At 45.4% G+C, this 23,164-nt stretch overlaps 1 protein-coding gene across 1 annotated transcript in view; it reads left to right on the top strand.

Moving 5' to 3' along the window:
- The window catches only part of SPTB (spectrin beta, erythrocytic), a 136,698-nt gene that overhangs the window by 38,807 nt on the left and 74,727 nt on the right, over nucleotides 1–23,164 (top strand). Inside the window, exon 2 of the mRNA XM_049898202.1 lies at nucleotides 20,242–20,431. Within this exon, the coding sequence (XP_049754159.1) occupies nucleotides 20,293–20,431 (139 nt within the window). The 5' untranslated portion in view covers nucleotides 20,242–20,292. The remainder of the gene's footprint in view (nucleotides 1–20,241; nucleotides 20,432–23,164) is intronic.

Genomic DNA, 23,164 nt, shown 5'->3' with positions numbered 1-23,164 from the left:
ACACTACTCACCAAAGTAGAATGTAGAACATATTCTTTATAATCTATGTTATGCCAATTGAGCTAGATGTTCCCCATACATCTCCAGTTTTAAGTGCCACAAGCAGAGGGGAAAATAGTTGCCGTTTTATAATTGGAGAAACTGAGACATAAAGAGAGGCTCCCAGTTAGTTTTTCCTAGCTATGGAAGCAGCAATTGACTTTGAGCAGTGGTAGAGCCCACAAGTATTCAGGCCTATACTTCACACCAGGCATTCTGTTAGAACTTTATTTAAAAAAAATTTCTATTGTACATTAGGTGAAAGTCTACAGAGCAAATTAGCTTCCCGTTCGATAGTTTGTACATAAAGTGTTCTGTGACATTGGTTTCATGCCCCACAATGTGTCAGCACTCTCCCCATTTCAGTCCTAGTTTCTCTGTTTCCTTTCATCCTGATTTTCTACTCCTTCCTGCCTTCTTAGCTTTGCTTTTGGGCAAATGTTACCCTTTTGATCTCATAAAATTGATTGTTCTATGGAGCACATTCCTCTCAGGTGTTACTGTTTATTTGATGGACTTGTCTATGGTTTGGCTGAAAGGTGATCTCTGGGAATGCCTTCAGCTCCAGTTCACAAGCGTGTCTTAGGGCCATAGTCTTATGGGTTCCTCCAGTCTCTGTCAGACCAGTAAGTCTGGTCTTTTTTGTGAGTTTGATTTTTTGTTTTACGATTTTTCTCCCGCTCTGTCTAGGACCCTTTGTTGTGATCCCAGTCAGAGCGGTTGGTAGTGGTAGTCGGGCACCATCTAGTTCTTCTGGTCTTGGGGTCATGTAGGCTGTGGTTCATATGGTTCATTAGTCCTTTGGACTAATTGCTCCCTTGAGTCTTTGGTTTTCCTCACTGTCCTTTGCTCTGGACAGTAAGAGCTAATAGTTGCATCTTAGATGGCCGCTCTGTTAGAACTTTAAATGTATTATTTCATCCAAATAGCTGTGCTGTGAAGTGACAATGATTATGACTCCACTTTACACATGAAAAAAGAGGCTTAAAGAATTTAAGTAAATGGTTTAAGGTGACATAGCTAGTAAGTGGCTAAATCTGGAGTCATTCCCGGTAGTCCAACTCCAGATGCTTCTTAACCACTGTGCTCTACTGCCTTGTTCACTTGCCCAAATCAAAGTCACCTTAGTCTACTATTTCTGGCACTAAGTTCCCTGCTTGCTGCCCTCTGGTCCTTTCTGAAAGCTGGCCCAAGCCCTTGCTGAATAGAGGAGTATTCCTCTCGTATACAAGGGAACACTGAGGCATGGCAAGCCTTTGGAGTTGCTTGCAGACTATTTTAGCAATGACCACTCACTCTTCTGCACCTTTCAAATGACCTACCGGCTTATGTGTCCACCACGATGGCCACACATGCACCAGCCTTCCTAAGAATGTCAGGCACTTGGCAGCTCTTGCAGTACCCAAGCTATTCGGAGTCTGGCCTGTTTAAAAGAGAGGAATGTGGTAGCGGTTACTTCGCAAGCAGCTCAGCCTGATTACAGTGTGAGGCGCTGATGCTACCCAGGAGGTACTTCTGGGTAGCCCATTTACAGTACTCAGAACTTGGGGTACCCTTGTCCCGTGTGCTTTCAGATGATAACATTTGCCGCGCTCTTTAACAGATGTGGGGAGCATATTATCAAAGTGTGGCATGCTGGAAACCCTCCGGCAAGAAACCCTCTTCTAGTTCCACACACTGCGGTTTTCCTTTTCTGCGAGTAGGTAGACATGTGCTGTTTGAAAGAGAAAACCCAAAGCCATGCCAGTTACCATGATTCTGACTCATGGTGACCCCATGTGTGTCAGTAGAACTGTGCTCCGTAGGGTTTTCAATGGCTGATTTTTCAGAAGTAGATTGCCAGGCCTTTCTTCCAAGGTGCCTCTGGGTGGACTCAGATTTGAATCTCCAACCTTTCAGATAGCAGCAAGCATGTTAGTGTTAAAGAGAGAATTTCAAAAATAGAGAGGTGGGACTTAAGAGGGGGTTTATGGGATTAGACATAAGACATTTCCCTTCTGATTCTGTCACTTGTCCTAAGAAGGTTACCCCACTTTGCTTTCATATCTTCTCTATTCTTTGTCGATTTGGGGAAAAAATGCTTCATTATCCTCAGAGGAAATATGGGTCCAATACAGGCTAGAGACCTGGTGTGTTTGTATTTTCAAATCTCAGAGGGGGGATTAGCCGTGATTCTGAAGGGCTCCTTTGGCCTCACAACGTGTAGATCATCTTTCTTTCCTGTTGCCTTTCTTGATGCTCTTGTTCCCGGTGTGGACCTGGATATAGAGGAGCTTGTCTCAGATGATGTAAAAGTGTTTACGAGCACCCGGCTCCTTTGATCTCCACATTCTTTCCTGCAAAGACACTTGGGTCAGGCAGGCTGACGGACAGGGGCTCTGAGCTAGACTGCCTGGATTTGAATCCTGGCTTCACTTACTGGCTGAGGGACTGGGACAAGTCACTGAACTCTCTCAGCCTCAGTTTCCACACCTACAAAATGGGGATTGTAAGAGTGGCTGCCTCACAAGGTTGTTATGAGGATTCAGTGGTGTCTTTAAGTCCAGCGCCTGGGCAGAGTACGGTCTCAATAAATGTTTGATGACAACAGCTTAGTAGCTGGAGAAATTCACTCCCTGTTATCCAGGTGAGAAAAATAGAACGCAGTAAGGAGGAAGCAGTTTCTTCAGGTGTGCCAGTGAAGAATGTTTAAATTACAGGTATGTGCCTTGGAAACCCTGGTGGCGTAGTGGTTAAGAGCCCAGGCTGCTAACCAAAAGGTCGGCAGTTCAGATCCACTAAGCGCTCCTTGGCAGACCCTATGGGGCAGTTCTACTCTGTCCTATAGGGTCACTATGAGTTGGAATTGTCTCAACGGCAATGGGTTTGGGTTTTTTGGTTTGCCTCACAGTAAGCTCCTAGAGGACAGGGACCATCTTGGTATGCATTTTAGTGTTTCTTTTTGGCCCTTAAACAGTGATCTGCACATACACAGCATGCCTTCAGGAAATATTTGATTAATTAAATCCATGTTCATAAAGGTACTGGCTCAAGTCTATTCCGACTCAAGGCGACCCGATAGGACAGAGTAGAACTGCCCCATAGGGTTTCCAAGGCTATAATCTTTATGGCAGCAGACTGCCAAATCTTTCTTCCATGGAGTGGTTGGTGGGTTTGAACTGCTGACCTTTTGGTTAGGAGAACACTTAACCACTATGCCACCAGGGCTGCACTTAGAGTTATGTATAAAAACCCGTTGCTGTCAAGTCGATTCCGACTCATAGCGACTCTAAAGAACACAGTAGAACTGCCCCATAGAGTTTCCAAGGAACGCCTGGTGGATTCGAACTGCCAACCTTATGGTTAGCAGCTGTAACTCTTAACCACTATGGCACAAGAGTTTCCAGAGTTATGTATAGGACCATGTTTTTGAGGCAGTCAGTATTATCTTGGTAACTTTCAAGGCTTTTTTTTTTTTTTTTTAAGTATTTATAACAAATACTTTGAGAGCTTTAAACCTAGAATCTAAACAAATGCCACTAAAATCACTCTGCTGGCTTTCACGTTCATATGAAGAAAAGACTCAAATAAGCGTGTTAACTTTATAGGATATACTCAATGGCCCAAAGTAGGCAATTCACTTGGTGGGACCCTAAGGTGAAAATGGACCACTAGTAGTCTCGCTGTCTTATGAGAAGGAAAAGCTTTTTTCCAGACAGGTGCTCCTTGCAGCAGAGGACAGAACAAACTCTCAGAAGACCTGGGCTCAAACCCTGCCTCTGCTACCCAAGTCTTGGGCAAGGAATTGCTCTCTAAATCTTAGTTTGTTTAACTGAAACTGAGATTAATATTATGTCTCCCACCAGACTTACAGGGTCATTAAAAAAAAAAACCAAACCAAACCTGTTGCCATCGAGGCAATTCCAACTCATAGCAACTCCGTAGGACAGAGTAGAACTGCCCCATAGGGTTTCCAAGGAGTGGTTGGCGGATTCAAACTGCTGTCCTTTTGGTTAGCAGCCTGAGCTCTTAACCACTTTGCCACCAGGACTCCATAAGGGTCATTAACCAAAAACCAAACCCAGTGCCGTCGAGTCGATTCCGACTCATAGTGACCCTATAGGACAGAGTAGAACTGCCCCATAGAGTTTCCAAGGAGCGCCTGGCGGGTTCAAACTGCCGACTGTTTGGTTAGCAGCCGTAGCACTTAACCACTGCGCCACCAGGGTTTCCACAGGGTCATTAGGAGTATCAAAAAGAAATTGCATGCGTAAACTTTCTGATAAGCATCGTTTATGTGGACAATAAAAATCATCAATCCCTGTCGTCAACATTCAACTCAAATGCCATCTCTTCTACCAAGATTTCTCCAGCTTTAAATATTATCTCTTGCCTCTGAAATCCCGTGGCACTTTACTTACACTCTCCTTTGACCCTTAAATAATTCTATCTTGGATTATTTTTTATACCCATGTCTTAGGCAGCCTGAGGGTAGAAACCATGTCTATGCCATACTTACATTCCCCATTATAGTACCGCTCTTGAGAAAATCCTCTGTCATTATTTTAAAGTAAATTGTAATAATTATTCACCATTATTATTATCAGAACAGCTCATAACAGTGGGCTTGTAAGTGCTTAATAAATAATTATTTTTATTCAGGTTTATTGAGATATACTTTGCATAGAGTAAAATTCACTCTTTTCAAGTGTATATTCTGTAGATTTTGACAAATACACACAGTTGTATAACCGCCACCACAGCCATGCTCTAAAATTCTCTTGTGCCCTTTTGCTGTCAACCCCTTCCCCCACTTCTAACCCCTGGCAACCACTGATTTGTTTTCTGTCTCTGTAGTTTTGCCTTTTCTAGAATGTCATATAAATGGAACCATGGAGCATGTAGTCTTTTGAGCCTAGCTTCTTTTACTTAGCATAATATGTTTGAGATTCATCCATGTTTTTATTACTGAGTAGTATTCCATTGTATGGATGGACTACAGTTGGTTTATCCATTCACAAGTTGGTGGACGTTAGGTTGTTTCTGATTTTTGGTGATGATGAATAAAGCTGCCATAAGCATTTGCGTAGAGGTTTTTGTGTGAACATAAGTTTTCATTTCGCTTGAGTAAATACCTATTAGTGGGATTGCTGTGTCCTGTGGTAAGTATTTAATTTTAGAAGAAACTGCCAGACTGTTTTCCAAAGTGACTGTTCCATTTTGCATTCTCATCAGCAGTGTATGAGAGTTCTGGTATCAACACTTGCTATCGTCAGTTGTTTGTTTTTTAAGTCATTCTAGTAGATGTGTAGTGGTATCTTATTGTCGTTTTAATTTGCACTATGCTAATGACAAAGGTCGCAATGAGTCGCAATCAACTCGATGGCACTGGGTTAATGACAAATGACCGAGTAGAACTGCCCCAGAGAGTTTCCAAGGCTATAATCTTTACAGAAGCCAACTGCTCCATCTTTCTCCTGTGGTGTGGCCGGTGGGTTCAAACTACCAACCTCTTGGTTTGTAGCTGAACGCTTAACCACTGTGCCACCAGGGATCACTACAAGTAGGCATTGACTCGACAGCAATGGATTTTTTAGTTGTTGCTAATGACAAATGAAATCGAACATCTTTTTTACGTGCTTATTTACCACCCATATGGCTTCTTTGATGAAGCCTCAAATCTTTTGCTAATTTTTAATCAAGTTGATTGAGAGCTCTTTGCTTATTCTGCATACAGATCCTTTATTAGATAAGTGTTTCGCAAAGATTTTCTACCAGTCTATGGCTTGTCTTTTTATTCTCTTAAATAATGCCTCTTAAAGAGCAGCCGTTTTAAATTTTAATGATCGAATTTGTCCATTTTTTCTTTTGTGGTACCTGATCTTTTATGGATTGTACTTTTGGTGTCAAATCTAAAACATTTTGCTTAGATCAAGGTCACAAAGATTTTCTCTTCTGTTTTCTTCTAAAAGTTTTATAGTCCTAGGTTTTACATTTAGATAGATGCTTTATTTTGAATTAATTTCTGTATATGAAGTGAGGTACAGGTCAGGGTTCATTTTTTTGCATATGGCTGACAGCTGTTCCAGCAGCATTTGGTTAAAATACTATCCTTTCTCCATTAAATTGTTTTTGCACCTTTATAAAAAATCAGTTGACCATATATGTGTCAGTATATTTATGGACTCTCTTCTGTCCCATTGATCTATGTGCCTATTCTTTTGATATCCTATGCTATCTTGATTACTGTAGCTTTCTAGTAAGTCTTGAAATAAAGTAATATGAGTCCTCCAGCTTTGTTCTTCTTTTCAAAATGGTTTTGATTATTCTAATTTCTTTGCCTTTCCATAGAAATTTTAGAATCAGCTTGTTAAGATCTACAAAAAAAAAAAATTCTGCTGGGATTTTGATTAGCATTGCCTTGAATTTAGAGATCACTTTGGGGGAGAATTAACATCTTAACAAAAGAGAACTTTTCAATCCATGAACATGATGTGTCTCTTTGTTTAGATTTTCCATTTGTTTTATCAGTGTTTTGTAGTTTTTAGCTTACAGATCTTGCGAGTACTTTGTTATATTTATATCTAAGTATACTATGTGTTTTGAGGGGCTATTATTCAATAAATATTCATTGAATTAGTGAATAAACAGTGCCAACCTTCTTTTGAACATTTGTGTTGATGCTGTAATCAAATACAAGATGCTAGAGTAGGATTGGCAAATTCATCAAAGCCTTTGGTTATGGACAGTATAACTCTATACCAGTTGCTGTTCAGTCGACCCCATCCCATGGTGACCCATGTGTGTCAGAGTAAAACCGTGGTCCACAGGGTTTTCAGTGGCTGATTTTTCTATAGTAGATCGCCAGCCCTGTCTTCCAGTGTGCTTCTGGGTACATCCAAACCTCCAACCTTTCAGTTAGAAGGCAAGTGCGTTAACCATTCGCACTCACCCAGGGATTCTGAATATAACTCTAGGAGGCAGAAAATCTAGCCTTCATTCTAACACCCTCCCTGCCAGGTTCTTTAACCTCAGACAGCTCCTCTTCCCTGACAAGGGTCTGGTTGCTAGCACAAGTTATATGTTAAGCCTCTGCCTTTCTGGAGAGTCTGGGAAGAGCTGGCTTTCTGTGTGGATGCAATCCGTGGTTGCCTCCCTTGCATGATTTGAAGGTTTTGAGTAGCCTGTTTGAATACCCATTTCTCTCCCATTGGCCTCCCGTGGCTCTTAAATGGCTTCTTTCACACCCTTCCTTTGGGTAAGGCACTATATTTCCCAAGATCCTTATTCATATGTCTTCCCTGGGAGGGATACTCTGACCACTTAGGAAGGAAGATACTAGCATCCATTCTGCCCAGTGAGCATGCACTTTTGAGCACCTACCATGTGCAAATTACTTTGGGGACCTCCAAGGTGAAAATGGCATCCCTGCCTTTACAGGGTTTACAATAATAGGAAATTAGGTTGTCAGAGTCAATTTTATTTGGATGTAGGGATTTGAAGGTAGGTCTGAAGAAGGAGCACTGCTTGGGTCATTCAATTCAGTGGAGGAACTTGGCATCAAGGGAGGATGGGAGGGTATGGATGCCTGAGGCAGGTATGAAAGGGAAGGAGAGCTGCAGAAGGTGCAATAGCATGATGGTAATAAACTTCGCCTACTATACATCTCTCTTTTTGTCTTGAAAGGATAATGAATGGGCTCACAAACTTGACACTGAGAGATTCTGCATATTATTTATAAATAACAATACCTTGGGGCTACAGTAAGTACTATGCAGCTAATGCATCTTGAGTGCATGTTCGATCAATTTCAGATTGCAGCAGCTGATAAAAATCTTCTGTTTCTTCATCTTTGGCCCTAGTGGTTGGTGCGTAAATTTGAATAATAGTTGTATTAACTGGTCTTCCTTCTAGGTGTATGGATATTATCCTATCACTGACAGCATTGTACTTCAGGATAGATCTTGAAACGTTCTTTTTGACGATGAATGCAACACCATTCCTCTTCAAGTTGTCATTCCCAGCATAGTAGACTATATGATTGTCCAATTAAAAATGGCCAATACCAGTGCATTTCAGCTCACTAATGCCTAGGATACTGATGTTTATGCGTTCCACTTCATTTTTGATGATCTCCAATTTTACAAGATTCATACTTTGTACATTCCAGGTTCTGATTATTAATGGATGTTTGCAGCTGTTTTTTCTCACTTTGAGTTGTGCCACATCAGCAAATGAAAGTCCTGAAAGCTTTACTCCATCCATGTCATTAAGGTTGACTCTACTTTGAGGAGGCAGCTCTTCCCCAGTCATCTTTTGAGTGCCTTCCAACCTGGGGACTCATCTTCCAGCACTATATTAGAAAGTGTTCCACTGCTATTCATAAGGTTTTCACTGGCTAATGCGTTTCAGAAGTAGACTGCCGGGTCCTTCTTCCTAGTCTATCTTAGTCTGGAAGCTCAGCTGAAACCTGTCCTCCATGGGTGACCCTGCTGGTATCTGAATACCGGTGGCATAGCTTCCAGCATCACAGCAACATGCAAGCCCCCACAGTACAACAAACAGGTGGACACCTCAGCATAAAGAAAACAAAAATCCTCACAACTGGACCATTGAGCAACATCATGATAAATGGAGAAAAGTTTGAAGTTGTCAAGGATTTAATTTTACTTGGATCCACAATCAACAGCCATGGAAGCAGCAGTCAAGAAATCAAAAGACACTTTGCATTGGGCAAATCTACTGCAAAGGACTTCTTCAAAGTGTCGAAGAGCAAAGATGTCACCCTGAAGACTAAGGTGAGCCTGACCCAGGCCATGGTATTTTCAATTATATCATATGCATGTGAAAGCTGGACAATGAATAAGGAGGACCAAAGAAGAATTGACACCTTTGAATTGCAGTGTTGGTGAAGAATATTGAATATACCATGGACTGCCAAAAGAACAAACAAATCTGTCTTAGAAGAAGTACAACCAGAATGCTCCTTAGAGGCAAGGATGGCGAGACTGTGTCTTACATACTTTGGACGTGTCAGGAGGGATCAGTCCCTGGAGAAGGACATCATGCTTGGCAAAGTACAGGGTCAGCGGAAAAGAGGAAGACCCTCAACGAAGTGGGTTGACACAGTGGCTGCAACAGTGAGCTCAAGCGTAACAACGATTGTAAGGATGGCGCAGGACCAGGCAGTGTTTCCTTCTGTTGTGCATAGGGTCGCTATGAGTCGGAACCGACTCGATGGCACCTAACAGCAACATACAGTTTATACGTCATTTTTATATGAAATCATTTAATCTGTGCAGCAGCTTTACTTTACGTGGTAACCCATTGCCATTGAGTTGATTCTGACTCATAGCAGCCTTAAAGGACAGAGCAAGAACTGCCGCATAGGGTTTTCAAGGCCATAAATCTTTATGGAAGCAGACTGCTACATCTTTCTCCCCTGGAGCAGCTGGTGAGTTCGAACCACCGACCTTTTGATTAGCAGCCAAGTGCTTAACCACTGCACCACCAGGGCTCCTTGCTTTATGTAGTAAAACCAGTTTAAAAAAAAAAAAAACCCCATTGCCATCGAGTCAATTCCGACTCATGGTGAGCCTATAGAACAGAGTAGAACTGCCCTCCAGGGTTTCCAAGGAGCAGCTGGTGAATTCCAACTGCCGACCTTTTCGTTAGCAGCTGAGCTCTTAACCACTACACCACTAGGGCTCCATTTTATGTGGTACGTGGTATTAATTAGGGTGACCTGGTGGTACATACAGTGGTTAAGAGCTCAGCTGCCAACCAAAAGGTCAGCAGTTCAAATCTACCAGCTGCTCCTTAGAAACTCCATGGGGCAGCTCTTCTCTGTCCTATAGGGTCGTATGAGTCAGAATCAACTCAACAGCAATGAGTGCAGTTTTTGGTAACTGCTATAATTGGAGGGGTGGTGGCACAGTGGTTAAGTGCTCAGCTGCCAACCCAGAGGTTGATGGTTTGAACCCACCACCCACTCTGCAGGAGACAAATGTGGCAGTCTGCTTCTGTAAAGATTTACAGCTTTGGAAATCCTTTGGAGAAGTTCTACCCTATAGGGTTGCTATGAGTTGCAATCAACTCGATGGGAATGGGTTTTTCAAATTGCTCTAATAAAGAACTCCAGAATATGGTTTTGTTTCTCACATCACAGATGAGTGAGTGAGTGTCAATTGGTGGGGAAGAGGGCAGGTTTATGCTTCACATAGTCACTCAGGAACTCAAGTTTCTTCCATCATGTAGTCCCATTTTCCTCTTGGTTTTAGGAAATCAGGGGGAAAAAATGAGGGAATTATGGGGAAGGTCCTATGGCTAAGGCCTTGCTGTAGTGCACACACTTTACTCATTCAGTCACACGGCCACACCTAACCACAAGGGCAACTGGGAAATATTGACAAGCAGCCTGCACAGGAAGAGCTGAATTGGATATTGGTAGGTACTGGCAGTGTCTACCATAGTAGCCCAAGTATTTCCTTCATTTTACACGTGGAAACAGTGAGGTACAGAGTGGTTAAATGACTTATAGAAATGACACACAGCCACTAAGTATAAGAGTTAGGATTTCAGTTCATGTCTTCTGTTTGGATAAACCAAAAACCAAACCTGTTGCCGTCGAGTCAATTCTGACTCATAGCGACCCTATAGGACAGAGTAGAACCGCCCCATGGGGTTTCCAAGGAGTGTCTGATGGATGTGAATTGCTGACCTTTTGGTTAGCAGCCATAGCACTTAACCACTACGCCACCAGGGGTTGCCTCTCTTTGAATAGAATGAGAAAAATGATGATAATAATTTAAAAAACCAAACTGGTTGCCATTGGGTCAATTCCAACTCATGGTGACCCTATAGGACAGAGTAGAACTGCCCCATACGGTTTCCAAGGGGCGCGTGGTAGATTTGAACTGCCGACCTATTGTTTAGCAGCCGTAGCTCTTAACCACCATGCCACCAGGGTTTCCAATGATAATAATAGTAGTATCTGGCAGTTGTGTGTGGGGATGTATATTAAATAGGGCAGTGTACATAAAGGTCTTAGTAAATTCCAGGTTCCCTTCCTAGCCCTGGGCTCTACTACACAGCCCTATAAAAAGCCAAGTATCTTTCCTGGGGACTGTGGGCAGCAGAGAGACTGCATAAGCCAGTGGCCAGGGTTCCCCATCAGCAGAGTCTGGGGAAGGGAACTGAATAGACTCTAGTGGCCGAGTGGTGTGTCCTCAGCAGACATAGGAGATTGTGCACAGCCAGGGCTGAACAGGCTGCACTCTTTCTATCCACTGCCTTCTGAACATCCACAGCTCTTAAAATAGCTCTTTTCCGGGAGACAGGCGCTGTCTCTTGCATGCCACTTCCATCTGTCTCCAGAGATGGTCCCCTGAGTCAGGCTCAGCGCCCTGGCCAAGAATGGGAGAGTTCTCTAGCCAGTACCTGTTCCCTCAGGAGTCTTTGTGGGCCCAAGCAACTTTTAAAGGATTAATTTTAATTTAACTGTTTTAAAAGCTCTAACGTGAATGAATAAGTAAATTGGCACCCATATCTTATATATAATTTATAGGTTAGACTTTTAAAATAGCTCTTTTCGTCTGCGTGGTAGAGTTGTGTGGACAGAAACCATACTATGACTGACATTTCTGTGACATGACAAAAAATATGAAAGACTTCTCAGCTGAGTGGGGTTAGGCTTCCCTGTCTAGAAGAGTTCTGTGTGAGAAGCTGCTGCTTTCATCAATTTCTCGAGTGAGGAAATTGAGGCAGGGGTTGAGTTAGAGCTTTCTTAAGAGGTTTTAAGATTTATAGAGATTTGTGGGAGCTTGGACCCTATTGCCACTGCCCATCCCTTCTCCCACCGCAGCCCAGCAAAAGAGGAAGAGGTGGCTCAGATGTGTGGTTGAGGCAGCAGGAGCACAAGTGACAAAGTCAGGACCTTGGTGCCCAGATGGAATCCATGGCATTTACTGCCACGTGCCAAGTTGCCAACCCCTTCGCCATCTTGACTTCCAGACTGACCTCCAAATAGTGTGTCTTATGTAGGGACCACTCTTATCCTTTTAAGAAGCAGCACTCTGCATTTCTCAGAATAAATGCCTCATTCATTTATTCAATGGAAATTTTTTTGGCTCCATTTCACGCACCAGGCATTATGCTGGGTAATTTGGATAAAAAGGATAAATAAGGATATCCCTGACCTCTAGTGACTAACAGCCTATTGGGAGATTTAAAGAAATAATTATTATTGCACAGTAATAGTAATTGTATATATTATTATCTATACAATAATTTTTTATACAATAATTGTATAGATTATTATATGATGAAGATAAGCACTGAGTGTTATGGAAACATGAAAGAACCCCTCTCCTCGGGATGTGGGTGGAGGTGGGGCAATGTCTTAAAAGAAGTGAAGGCTAAGCTGAGTTCTGAAGAATATTAAATTATCCAGAAAAAGAAGAAGGGTTTTCTGGGCTTAGGGGACAGCGTGTACAAAGGTCTTGGGTCCAGAGAGACACCAAGACTTGAATGGAGTTCATTATGGATAGAATGTAGAATTGGGAAAGTTGGGGGGAAGAGTTAGAGATAGTGCTCAGGTAAGGTATAGATCATGAAGGGCTTTGCCTATGATTCATTATGAATTTTAAACTTCCTTCTGAAAGTGACGTTTTCATATTTGTATTTTACGACGATCTTACTGACAGCAGTATAGAGTTGGCGTGGTAGGCAAAAGAGCAAATACGAATGCAAAGAAACCAGGAGGAAACTACTAAACTTGATATGGTGGTGGCCAGAAGTTTGGGGAAACAGTGGAGATGGAGAAGAGCAGAGATCTGAGAGACGCTGAATTGAGGAGATACTAGGAAGGAAGATAGGGCTAGATCATGACCCCAGGTAGTGGGAGTTTTACTTTTTTTAAGTCTTGAGCCTGTAAAAATGATGGGAGGGAGAAAAAGTCAAAGTTTATCTTCCTCCCAGGATTCGAGGGCTGGCCAGAAGGAAGGACTGTGAGGAGCTGGTCTCAGTTGGTAATTGCAGTGAGACTGCGGGGAGGGAACGGGGCTGAGGAGGGGACCCTGTGCTTGGGTCATCACTGGCTGTCCCCAAGCGCCTCTTGACTCCTCCGACCACTGGGCATAGAGGCAGTGGACAATCCATGGGGTAGAAAAGAAGGAAACGGTGACCTTACTCAGATTCTAAGAAAATGCTATGTTTTCTAAGTGCTTGAAAATTTTAATTGTTTTAAATTGCAGGAGGAGGTAGAGATGTCTAAATTTCAAAGTATGGGATGTGGCACAAATAAAGTTGTAGAGGCATTTAACCTGACAGTGGAGGTGGAAGAGGGAACATGTGGACCCTCTTGGTTAGAGCAGAGAGTTAGCTTAAGGGAGAACACCAAATTGTGTAGGACTTGGATTCTAGACTGTGCAATGGAGAGAGTCGTTGAAAGCATACAGAGCAGGGATGTGTTATCATGGGAGGGGTTGTGTAGGACAGATTGAAGAGACTGAGCATGAATAGAGATGGACCATTATTCAAGTCCAAGTAGGAAGTGGTAAGGGCCTGAAATGAAGTGGAAGCTTTAGAACAGAAAGGAATAGCTAAAGAAAGAGACATTACAGAGGTGTAATTGACCGGCCTTGGTGATGAATAAATGTTGAATAAGTGCTCAATGCATGTAAGTGGGACAACTGAATGAGTGAAAGCATAGGTCAAGGACTATGGTGGGATAGATGTGTTTAAAGAGGCTCCAGAGTTTGAGCTTACGTCTCTAGGAGAATGGTAATATTTATCAAGCACCTACTATATCCCAGGCGTAGTACTGGGCACTGGAATACAATGAAGAATTAGACAGAATTGGGTGCCTGCAGGGAGCCTATAGTTTAGGCAGGAAGTGGGAAAAAAAGAGAAGTAAATGGAGGTTCATCTTTTTTGGCAAGGACATCGTAGATGGAGCTGTGTCCTTCACATTGCATCATATCAGGAGGCACATAAAATCTTGGTGATACTAAGATTCGTCACTGAATTCAGGTGCTGAGAACTTGACCCCTCCATTGTAAAATACCCTCTCAATCTATTATCTAGAGGTTTTGTTATTTGACAGCCTTTTTTTCTGAACAATTATTTCATTAGAAATACCATTTCAGTGACTATTTCAAAACATTTATTTCAACCTATGCTTGACCACCTCCATTGTCGAAGCCTGACCACCTCCCTAGGCAGTTCTGATCAGAGAAGAGAAAGATCACTATGGGTATTCTAGAAAAGCCCTCCAGGAAGGAGAGAAATTGGGCATTTTTTTTTTTCATTCAAATACCATAGAATTGCTTATTCTGAGAGAGGAGGCCAGCGGCTATCTCAAAAGTGATGAATTGGGAGAGATAAGAAGAAGTGGGACTGGAGAACAGTAGCTTTTTGTAAATGTAGATATTGAGCCCAAAAATCCCGATAGAGGATACTCTTCGAAAAGCATGTTTATTAAGGGCATCATCCCTCCTCTCTGCTTAAATCATTCCAGTGGCTGGTTGCCTCTGTGCTGGACATGAGGTGCTGACAGATTGTGGTTAAGTTAGTGGGCTGATGGGCCAATCCCTGTATCAGAGCTGAGCAGCACCTGTTCCCCAACAAAATCCCTCTAAGAGCTGTCAGAGCCGTGAACCCACCCTGCCCCTCCCCAACTCCAGCAGCTGCAGCATAACTGGAGCTAGTTCTTAGTAGGAGATTTTTCCATGATGAGGGTGGACAAGTTGTGACATGTGGGCCTGAATTCCCTGCCTGGTGACATAAACTGGAACAGGAGGGTCTGGGCAAGGCCTCACCAAATGGCAGTGACCTAGGCTGACCAGGATATTGCAAACGCATGGGGATCCTTGAGGGTAGCAACCACAGATAGGAACTGGAGGACTTTCAGAACCAGGAACCATACCCTGACACTGATTTAGTAGTTTGGGCAGGTCAAAAATGACGCTGCAGAGCGTGGGAAAGAAGAGTGTGCTGTGGGGAGGGGGAAACAGCTTGGGTCAGGCACTACCTGTGGTATCTACGTGGTAGAAGGGTCACTCGCAAGCTGCATGCTTAACTGGGCCTCCCCATTTCCCCATGGTCCTGACATTTCCCTGCTCTGCTGGCATGGGAGCCATGTGGTCAGTCTTAGCCATATGGAGTCTCAGCTGTACTGTACTGTGTAGGTGAAGACCTCTGGTAGGCAGAGGGGAGCGCCAGGCTAGAGCCTGGGGGTGGGAAGAAGCGATAGATTTAGAGTAATCGGCACCGGGCATTTCTTTAGTTCTCACTATGTTTTAGTGAGCGTGTGTGTGTGTGTGTGTGTATGTGCGATGTGTGTGTATTTATATATTCAACTGTTCTTTAAGGGGTCTGTGAATATGCAGTGAGACTGCTCAGAGGGAGTGGAGGGATGTTCCCTTTTTGGTAAACGCACTGGCAGCAAAGCTACCAGGAAACTCCCAGATTTAGTCTCCTGACCTAGGCGACCATACTACCAAACTGTTAAAAGCAGGCGAGCCGTAGTGTAAGGGAACAGGACACACCAGGAAGCAGATAACGGTTCAAACCTTACAGCTAGTGTAAACAAAAATAGTGGGCCTAAATTCCCTGTCTGAGGGAGACAGTGCCCAAGCTGCTGTAACAGCCTGCACCTGTGGCCTGGCTAAGGCAAAGGACGACATTGCCCTGTTTTTCGCTGTTTCCCACTCCTGAAGTAGACCTTTGTGCTTTGTCACGACTCACATTCATGTGGCCTGGGAAAGAGGAGATGGCACTGTTTACTCTGTTAGATGGATGTGGGTTGGAAGGGAGGAAGAGAAGCGTGGTCTTCTGCTCACGCACCATGACTGCGCAGAGAGGAAACGTGTGAGGAGAGCTGATGTGTCCTAGCAGGGCTCCTACTGCACCCTGCAGCAGGGAGAGGGCGCCACTTCCTTAGTTTCTCACTGCCCTGAATTAACTGGGCACAACACGTGAGCTTGAGATTCCAAGGCCTAACACCTGATCTCAGGAGGGATGGGTTCCTGGGCACGCTGTGAAGGGTGGAGACGGAGTTGCGTCAGTGATACTACGAAATCCATTTACTGGGCAGGCGTTCCTTCTGAGAGTCAGTGCTTTGTGGGATCAGATGAGCTTTTCAGTACTGAGCTATGGGCAGGTCTCCTAGGGAACCACCCTACTCAGAATGTAACCTGTGGTCAGGGAGAGACAGAAGCTCCCTGGGTGAGGGAGTGAGAGAAACTTGTACTGGCAGCAGCTGCCTCTGGACCATGTATTTGGAGACAGGACTGTCCAGCTGGTAGAAAAGATGGATGGGGAAGTCACACAAACTAGGGAAGACCCATCTACACTTTGATAAGAGTCTGGTGGGTTAAGAGAAGAATTTCTTGGGAGCTTGAGAGTGAAATGGGGAGCAGGGGGATGGGAGCTTCGATGTGGAAGATGGACAAGGAACTATTTCTTATGCCTTTTTTCTGGGGATAGGTTTGCTGGCAGGGGAGGAGGGTGGCAGTTTAGAGTCTAATTTTAGCCATGTACTTGCAGCCCTCCATGATTCGTGGAGGGTCACTCAAATGCACAGATGATGTATATCACTGAGTATGTGACCAGACTACCTCATCTCCAATTTCCCTTCAGGTACTGACTTAAATGTTATTTCCATCACCCCCCACTTGGTTAGGTGCACCCACCATGAGCCCCAACATATGTTATTGATTTAGTCATGGTAGTTTCTCTATGGAGTCTCTGTGATTAACACACACAGCTGCTAATAAAAAGATTGGCGCTTCGAGTCCACCCAGAGGCATCTCAGAAGAAGGGCCTGGCAATCTACTTCTGAAAAATCAGCCATTGAAAAGCCTATGGACCACAGCTCTACTCGGACGCACACAAGGTCACCGTGATTCGGAATTGACTCAACAGCAATTGCTTTACTGGTTTAGTTTCGTTGTAGCCAGGCCTTCGAAGGGCCATTATAACAGTAATGGACATAGAAGTAGGTGACGCTGGGAAAGCACTGGATTGAATTTGGTGTCAGCCACATCTTTTTTTCCCTGAAATAATCGTTTGTAGCTTTCCTGTTTTCTTTTCTTTGCCTTTAAGGCCTTATTTTCCAAGAGCTTTCTTGCTGCTAAGCACAGCTGGCCCATTCCCCTTCCCCCATCAGATAGAGCATCATCTGGGTGAGATGCTGGGTGGACCTGGCTGGGGAGCAGGACACAGGAGTCTCACCCTAACCGCTAAATTTTGTTTCCTTGGTGTTTCTTTTCAGGGACCAAACCCTTCTGACAAATCTAGAGTTGTGTAGACACACATAGATACAATTTCTCATTCCCAACAGAACCGCTGCCTGGCTGCTGCCTTCTCTGAGCCATGGTCGCAGGAGGGATGGCATTTTTAAGCACAATGAATTGCTGTCAGCCACTGCTGGGTTGCGCGTCTGCACCCGGGGCCATCAATCTTGTCTTGCGCGCTGGGCCCGCCGGTTCGCCTGCTCAGGCTCTTCTTTCTAGGGCAGGCTTATTTACGGAGCCGCAGCAAAAGTAATCTCACTCCCCCAGCCCCGTGCCCTGGGCCTCCCGCGGCCACTCTTAAAAATAGCCCAGGACGCAGAGGGAGAGCCAGGGTCCTATTACCTCCCTTTCTGGGTCTGATCTCACCTCACTGCCTGTGTCTGGCAGCTCTGCCCTTCTCGGGGGATGCTGGACAAGCGTGCGGCCGGCTGGAGGTGGTCAGCCTATCAAACTCTCTCTGGCTCAGAGCTCTGAGTGAGGAGTGGTTTCCCTTAAGGGAAGGAGGACAAAGGTATGGCAGGTGGGAGGTCCTTCCCAGCTATCTTTGCCCAGCCAGCTGAGTGCGAAATCTCAGCCCTGGAAGTAGTGTGTCCATTTGTGGAAGAGGACAGGCTGTCCAGAGGGAGAAGGGTGTTCCTGGGCACCGCCCTGGCATTGTGGGGCATGCCATGTTCAGGGTGACAGCTGGCTTCCCCACCTAACCCCCACCTCTTCCCCCAAGTGGCAAACGCCTTTGCAAAGCCTGAGCAGCTGGGCATTGCCCTCTGTTTCCATGTACCATGTTCTCTCCCCACCTGCTTCCCTAAAATCCATCCAGTCAAGGGGGTTAAGCTGGGCAATAGTTTGGCCTTTGGTCCCAGCTGCAGCAGTAATTCCCTAGATGACCTTGGGGAGGCCTCATCCTGTATTAGGCTTTGGTTTTTTTCCCTTGTGCAATTGGGGTGGATAATTCTGGCACCTTTTTACCTCAGAGGGATGTGGTGGGATTGATTGATTCATCAGATTGAGGAAAAAGTCTAAAGTGATTCTGTGTCCAAAAACAAGGGCTGTAGCAGTACAGTTACACTTGAACTGGTGTGTGCGTACTTGGGAGTGTGTGCATTTGGGTGCGTGTGGGGTGGGGGTGGGGTTGCATGTTTTAGATGGGTAGGTTGGAGCATGTTTCTGTGTGTTGATGTGTGTCTGGTGTAAATGAATATTATTGAAAGCTTGTGTGTGTGGTGTATATGTGTGTGTGCATTAGAGCCATGTGCATGTGTGTGAGGATGTTGCATGTGTAATGTATGTGCACTCACATGTAGATAGGGTGGTTTACCTCACATCTCACCTGTTGCTGACACTCTTGTCATGTGTCTGACTTACTGTTCCCCCCCATTGAAATAAAGACTCCTTACTCTCGTTGATATAAAGCTCTGGGCTCCTTGTTCTATCTTACAGACTTGATCTTTGGGTCGTTTAAGCTCCCTGGGGAGATGACTGAATGGCAGGTACAGATGAGTAAATTAAGGCTAAAGGAAAGCTAGTCATTTTCCAAAGGCCCAAGGTATCCAAGGCCTAGCTTGGCCTCTCTAACTTTTCTCCCCTGATACCCCCGCCGCAACTCTGGTTACCTTGTACATCTTCTGTTTTCTGTTACCTTGCCTGTCTTAACGTTCCTAACTCTTGCCATGTTCTTTCTCACCTTCAGAACTTTGCCCCATTCACTTTGTTTGGATTCTTTTCCCTTTCCATCTGTCTCTTTGTGGGATGCCTTAAACCTTCTTTTAGGTACCAGCTTAAATGTCCCTTCTCCTGACACCCAGTCCCCACCATGAGTTCTTACCTTGTTCCTTACCTTGTTCTTTCCCAGTGGTGGCACACGTCACACCTTATTGTAATTGCTAGTTTAACTGTCTGTCTCCCCTGCCAGAGTATAACCTCCATGAGGTCAGGGCCCTTCCTCACCTGCTCATAATTGATTAGCACAATGCCTCCCACCTAGTTGGGAGTGGATACATATTTGAATTAATCCTGAATGAATGAATGAACGAGCAAAAATGATAAATGACTGGCCGAGGGAGGACTCTGTGCTCCCGATGCCCATGTTCATGGCAGAGATACCTGTGGCATAGCGCCGTTGTCTCTGGGATCCTGTCACTGCCATTGTCATCGTGCTGTCATTGTGCTGATGGTCTTGATTGGGGCAACAGGCTGCTCTGGACTTCTTGGTCTGTCTGGGGATTCAACAGGAGATGTTGTCTGAGAACCTGGCTGCACTTTAGAAAAGGCTAAAACAAGAGCTCAGCTTTCTGGATGTTTGTTGCTGGGAAAGAACTCGGAGGGGTCTTGGGCAGCCTCTGTGAGGTGTGAGCTTCCCAGGCAGAGTCCCGGGGCTGGTAACATCAGTGGCTTCTCTAAGCTTGCATTCATTTCTCCCCACTGATTCTTGTTGGAGTCGCTGATTCCTGACTCACAGCTTCTCCTTCTCTTTCCCTGTCCACAGTGTCCCCCTCCAGTTAAGTCTTGTCCCCCTTCTGCTGGGCAGGGGGCTGCTTTTCCCAGCACACACCCCCACAGCCTTTAACTCCCAGGAGAGCCACCCCCGCCCCGTTCTCCCTGGGTGGTGGCAGCAGGTTTGGAGAAAGCGGCTCACAGCGACTGACGTCTCCACCTGCTGGCCGTCCTGACCCTCGCTGCATGCAGCTCTCTGTCCCCACTGCCGCCGCCGCCGCCGCCACTGCCGTTACTGTTGCTGCTACTGCTGCTGCTGCAATATTTTATAACACATGGCCCAGAGACCCCGGGTGGGAAGCATGCCCAGGCAGACGACACAGTGTGCAGCTTCCGGAAAGATCTACGTCTGTCAGATGCTCCGAATAAGTTTCCCCTGAGAAAAAGTCTGAGGGGCTGGGGAGCTAACCCTCTGACTGTGTTGCTCTCCCCCCAGGGACCCTTCCATGAAGACTGAGGCAGGCAGAGCTGCTGAGAGCCTGCTGACATGACATCAGCCACGGAGTTTGAAAGCGTGCCACCGTACAGCCGGATCAATGCCCGCTGGGATGCCCCGGACAGTGAGCTGGATAATGACAACAGCTCAGCCAGGCTCTTTGAGAGGTCCCGGATCAAGGCCTTGGCAGGTACCGTTTGGGGTGAAGACATAGCATCGGGGTTAGGGGCGCCGTTCTTACAATCCCGAGGTCCACTCCACTCCCCCTATGGCAAGTCCTGTGTGTCGGGTTAAGCCCTAGCGGGGCTCTGATGCAAATGTATTTGTGTGGCTCAGAGAGGCCGGGCCCCTCGGGAATGCAGGCTCAGGCAGCCTTTGCTCCTGGCATCCCCCAGTTCCTCCCAGGGACCACTGAGAGCCAACGTGCCAGGTGGCCCCCACCCTCTGCCTCTGTCCTAAATGACCTGTGGCCAAAGTCAGAAGTAAGGGAAAGTCTGGGTGAAGGAGTGGCTGAGAGGGCCGATCAGCATGGCAGAGGTGCATGGGACCTCTCTATGTGCCCCCATTCCTGCTTGGTCCCGAATGGAGGAAGCACCGTCCTGTCTGTGATCCCAAAAGAGAAGAATGATTCGAGATAAGAATAGATAACATAATAGATAACATTCTACCTGCAATGCCTCAGGAAGGAGGATTTTCTGGACTAAACCTCTCATCCTTGAACTGGAATTAGATTTTTACTTAGCAGGTTCATAATGGATTTCAGGGTCTCTCTCTCTGTGTGTCTGTCTGTCTGTGTGTCTGTGTGTCTGTGTGTGTGTGTGTGTGTGTGTGTGTGAGAGAGACAGAGAAGAAAGAGAGAGAGAGAGATCTTAAATCTCCAGTAGAAATGGCTTTTCCTCCCCCTACTGGCTGAGTTCTGACTTTGATTCTTGGAATTTTTTTCCGCAGCCCCTGTGGCCATTGCCGCCCTGGAGTCTGACCTGGGGTAGTAGAGCTTGACCCTAACCTAGTCCTTATTCAATAAAGAAAGTTTGAGTTACATGGGGTGGTATGGGGCAGGGCAGCGGGGAGTGCCTTCACCTTATCCACCTGTCATTGGCCCAAATCACACTTGCTTCTTCCTCATTGATTGTTCCCATATTCTGCCCTGTAAGAAAGGTGCACCCTTCCCTATAAGGACTTTCTGGAGTGACTCTCTCATTGCCCACCGCCCCCCCGCCCCCGGCCCTGTCAGAAGGTTATGGTAGGTTTCTTCCACCTTCCCTTCAACCTCTCTTCCCTCCACTCTTTTCCCAGATGCCTTGGTCCCCCGCTGACCTTGAGGCATGATCAGGTGTCTCAGTCTACCTGGGTCATATTGACCTTTCACCTGGAGGTATCTGGGTTTCTCATCTTCCTAAAAAGGGTGTGGTGTCTCTTGTCATGATGGAGAATCCAGTTTGGTCCCAGTAATCACACTGCATGCCCTTGCTCTTTGCAGATAACTCCCTTGTTTTCTTCCTTCACCTCCTCCTAAGGACTCCCTACCTCTCATACTCTTTCCTAGTTTTCCTTGGGGGCAGATCATAGCATCAACCCTGTGCTTTTGCTTATGTAATTTAACCTCTTTAAATAATCGGACTGGGAAATTTTGGCTTTGTCAGTCCAGCTGTACCCTTTTGTATGTCTGTGCTGGGTAGATTTGGCTGTAATGACCCTGGTGGTGCAGGTGGAGGGAGGAGTAAACCATATTCCTCAAGGTTTGCCAAAGGACAGTGGGAGGAGAGAGATGGTCTTTTGTGCAGGACTCCTTTGACCTGTTTCTCTGTACTATTTTTTTTTTTAAACCAAAGCAAATTCAATTTTGACAATTATTTATTGCACTCCTACTATGTCTAAAGTTAAACCTCTGTGCTAGGCATGAAGGTGGAGAGGGAAGCCATAGAGCAATCAACCCAATATCTATCTCTAAGGAGTTTATAATCTATTAGGGAAAATGAACTCTGTTCACAATTAATTAGCATGAATAGAATCAGAGAAGAATTGTAGGAGACGCATCAATTAAATAGCAATGAGAGAATAAAGGAGGGGATGCAGGGGAATTAGGGAATAGCTTGTGGAGGAGGTGGCCCTGGAGCTGGGTATTGAAAGGTGCCTGACAGGCAGATGACCTAAGGGTGTCTCTGATTGGCCTGTACAGTAGCCAGGTCTGAAGAACAGCTTGGGAAACTGGTGGAGGTAGGATAAAGATGGCAAGCACAAGTGAGCATCCACACGGGAAACTTCATGGTCAGTACTAGGTTGATCAGAAAAGAGCCTTTGCTAGTCTTGGCAGTACCTTTGTTGTTGTTGTTGTTGGCTGCGGTCAAGAAACCAAAGGATAACGGGGCCTCATCAGTTGCACTTCCTGGGTCAGCATCTCCTCCAGGTTCTTGCCTTCTCCCCTTAGTGACCCATGGTTAGAAGACCTGCATTTGCTTAACTTGTTGTTCTTGTTAGCTGCCATCGAGTTGGCCCCAACTCATGGCAATCCCATGCACAATGGGATCAGATTATTGTGATCCACAGGGTTTTCACTGGCTGATTTTTTTGGTAGTAGTTAGTACATGGCTGGGAATCAAACCTGTCCCTCATGGGAGGCAAGAATTCTGTCACTGAAGGACTGCTTTATTTGATTGATTGAACCTGATATTTTCTACGTCTAAGTCAACTACCTCTGAGCTTCGAAGGACTCAATTCTGCCTTTCATATTATTCCCAGCTCCTCCTCCCTGACCCCAGATAAACAATCCATCTGGTTATTCTACCTGGGGACCACCACTCTGGTATACAAGTATCCGACCTCTCTCCAGAATGAATAACCTTTGATTTGAAGCTACGTATCAGCCTGACCAAAGGGAAGGGGGTGGGGGAGAGTTAAGAAAATGCTACAAAAGGCTTCTATG

This window comes from Elephas maximus, chromosome 10 (genome assembly GCF_024166365.1).
Source record: "Elephas maximus indicus isolate mEleMax1 chromosome 10, mEleMax1 primary haplotype, whole genome shotgun sequence".
Taxonomy (NCBI): Eukaryota; Metazoa; Chordata; class Mammalia; order Proboscidea; family Elephantidae; genus Elephas; species Elephas maximus.
Note: the sequence above shows the minus strand (reverse complement) of the source record. Positions and strands in the feature narration are given on the sequence as shown.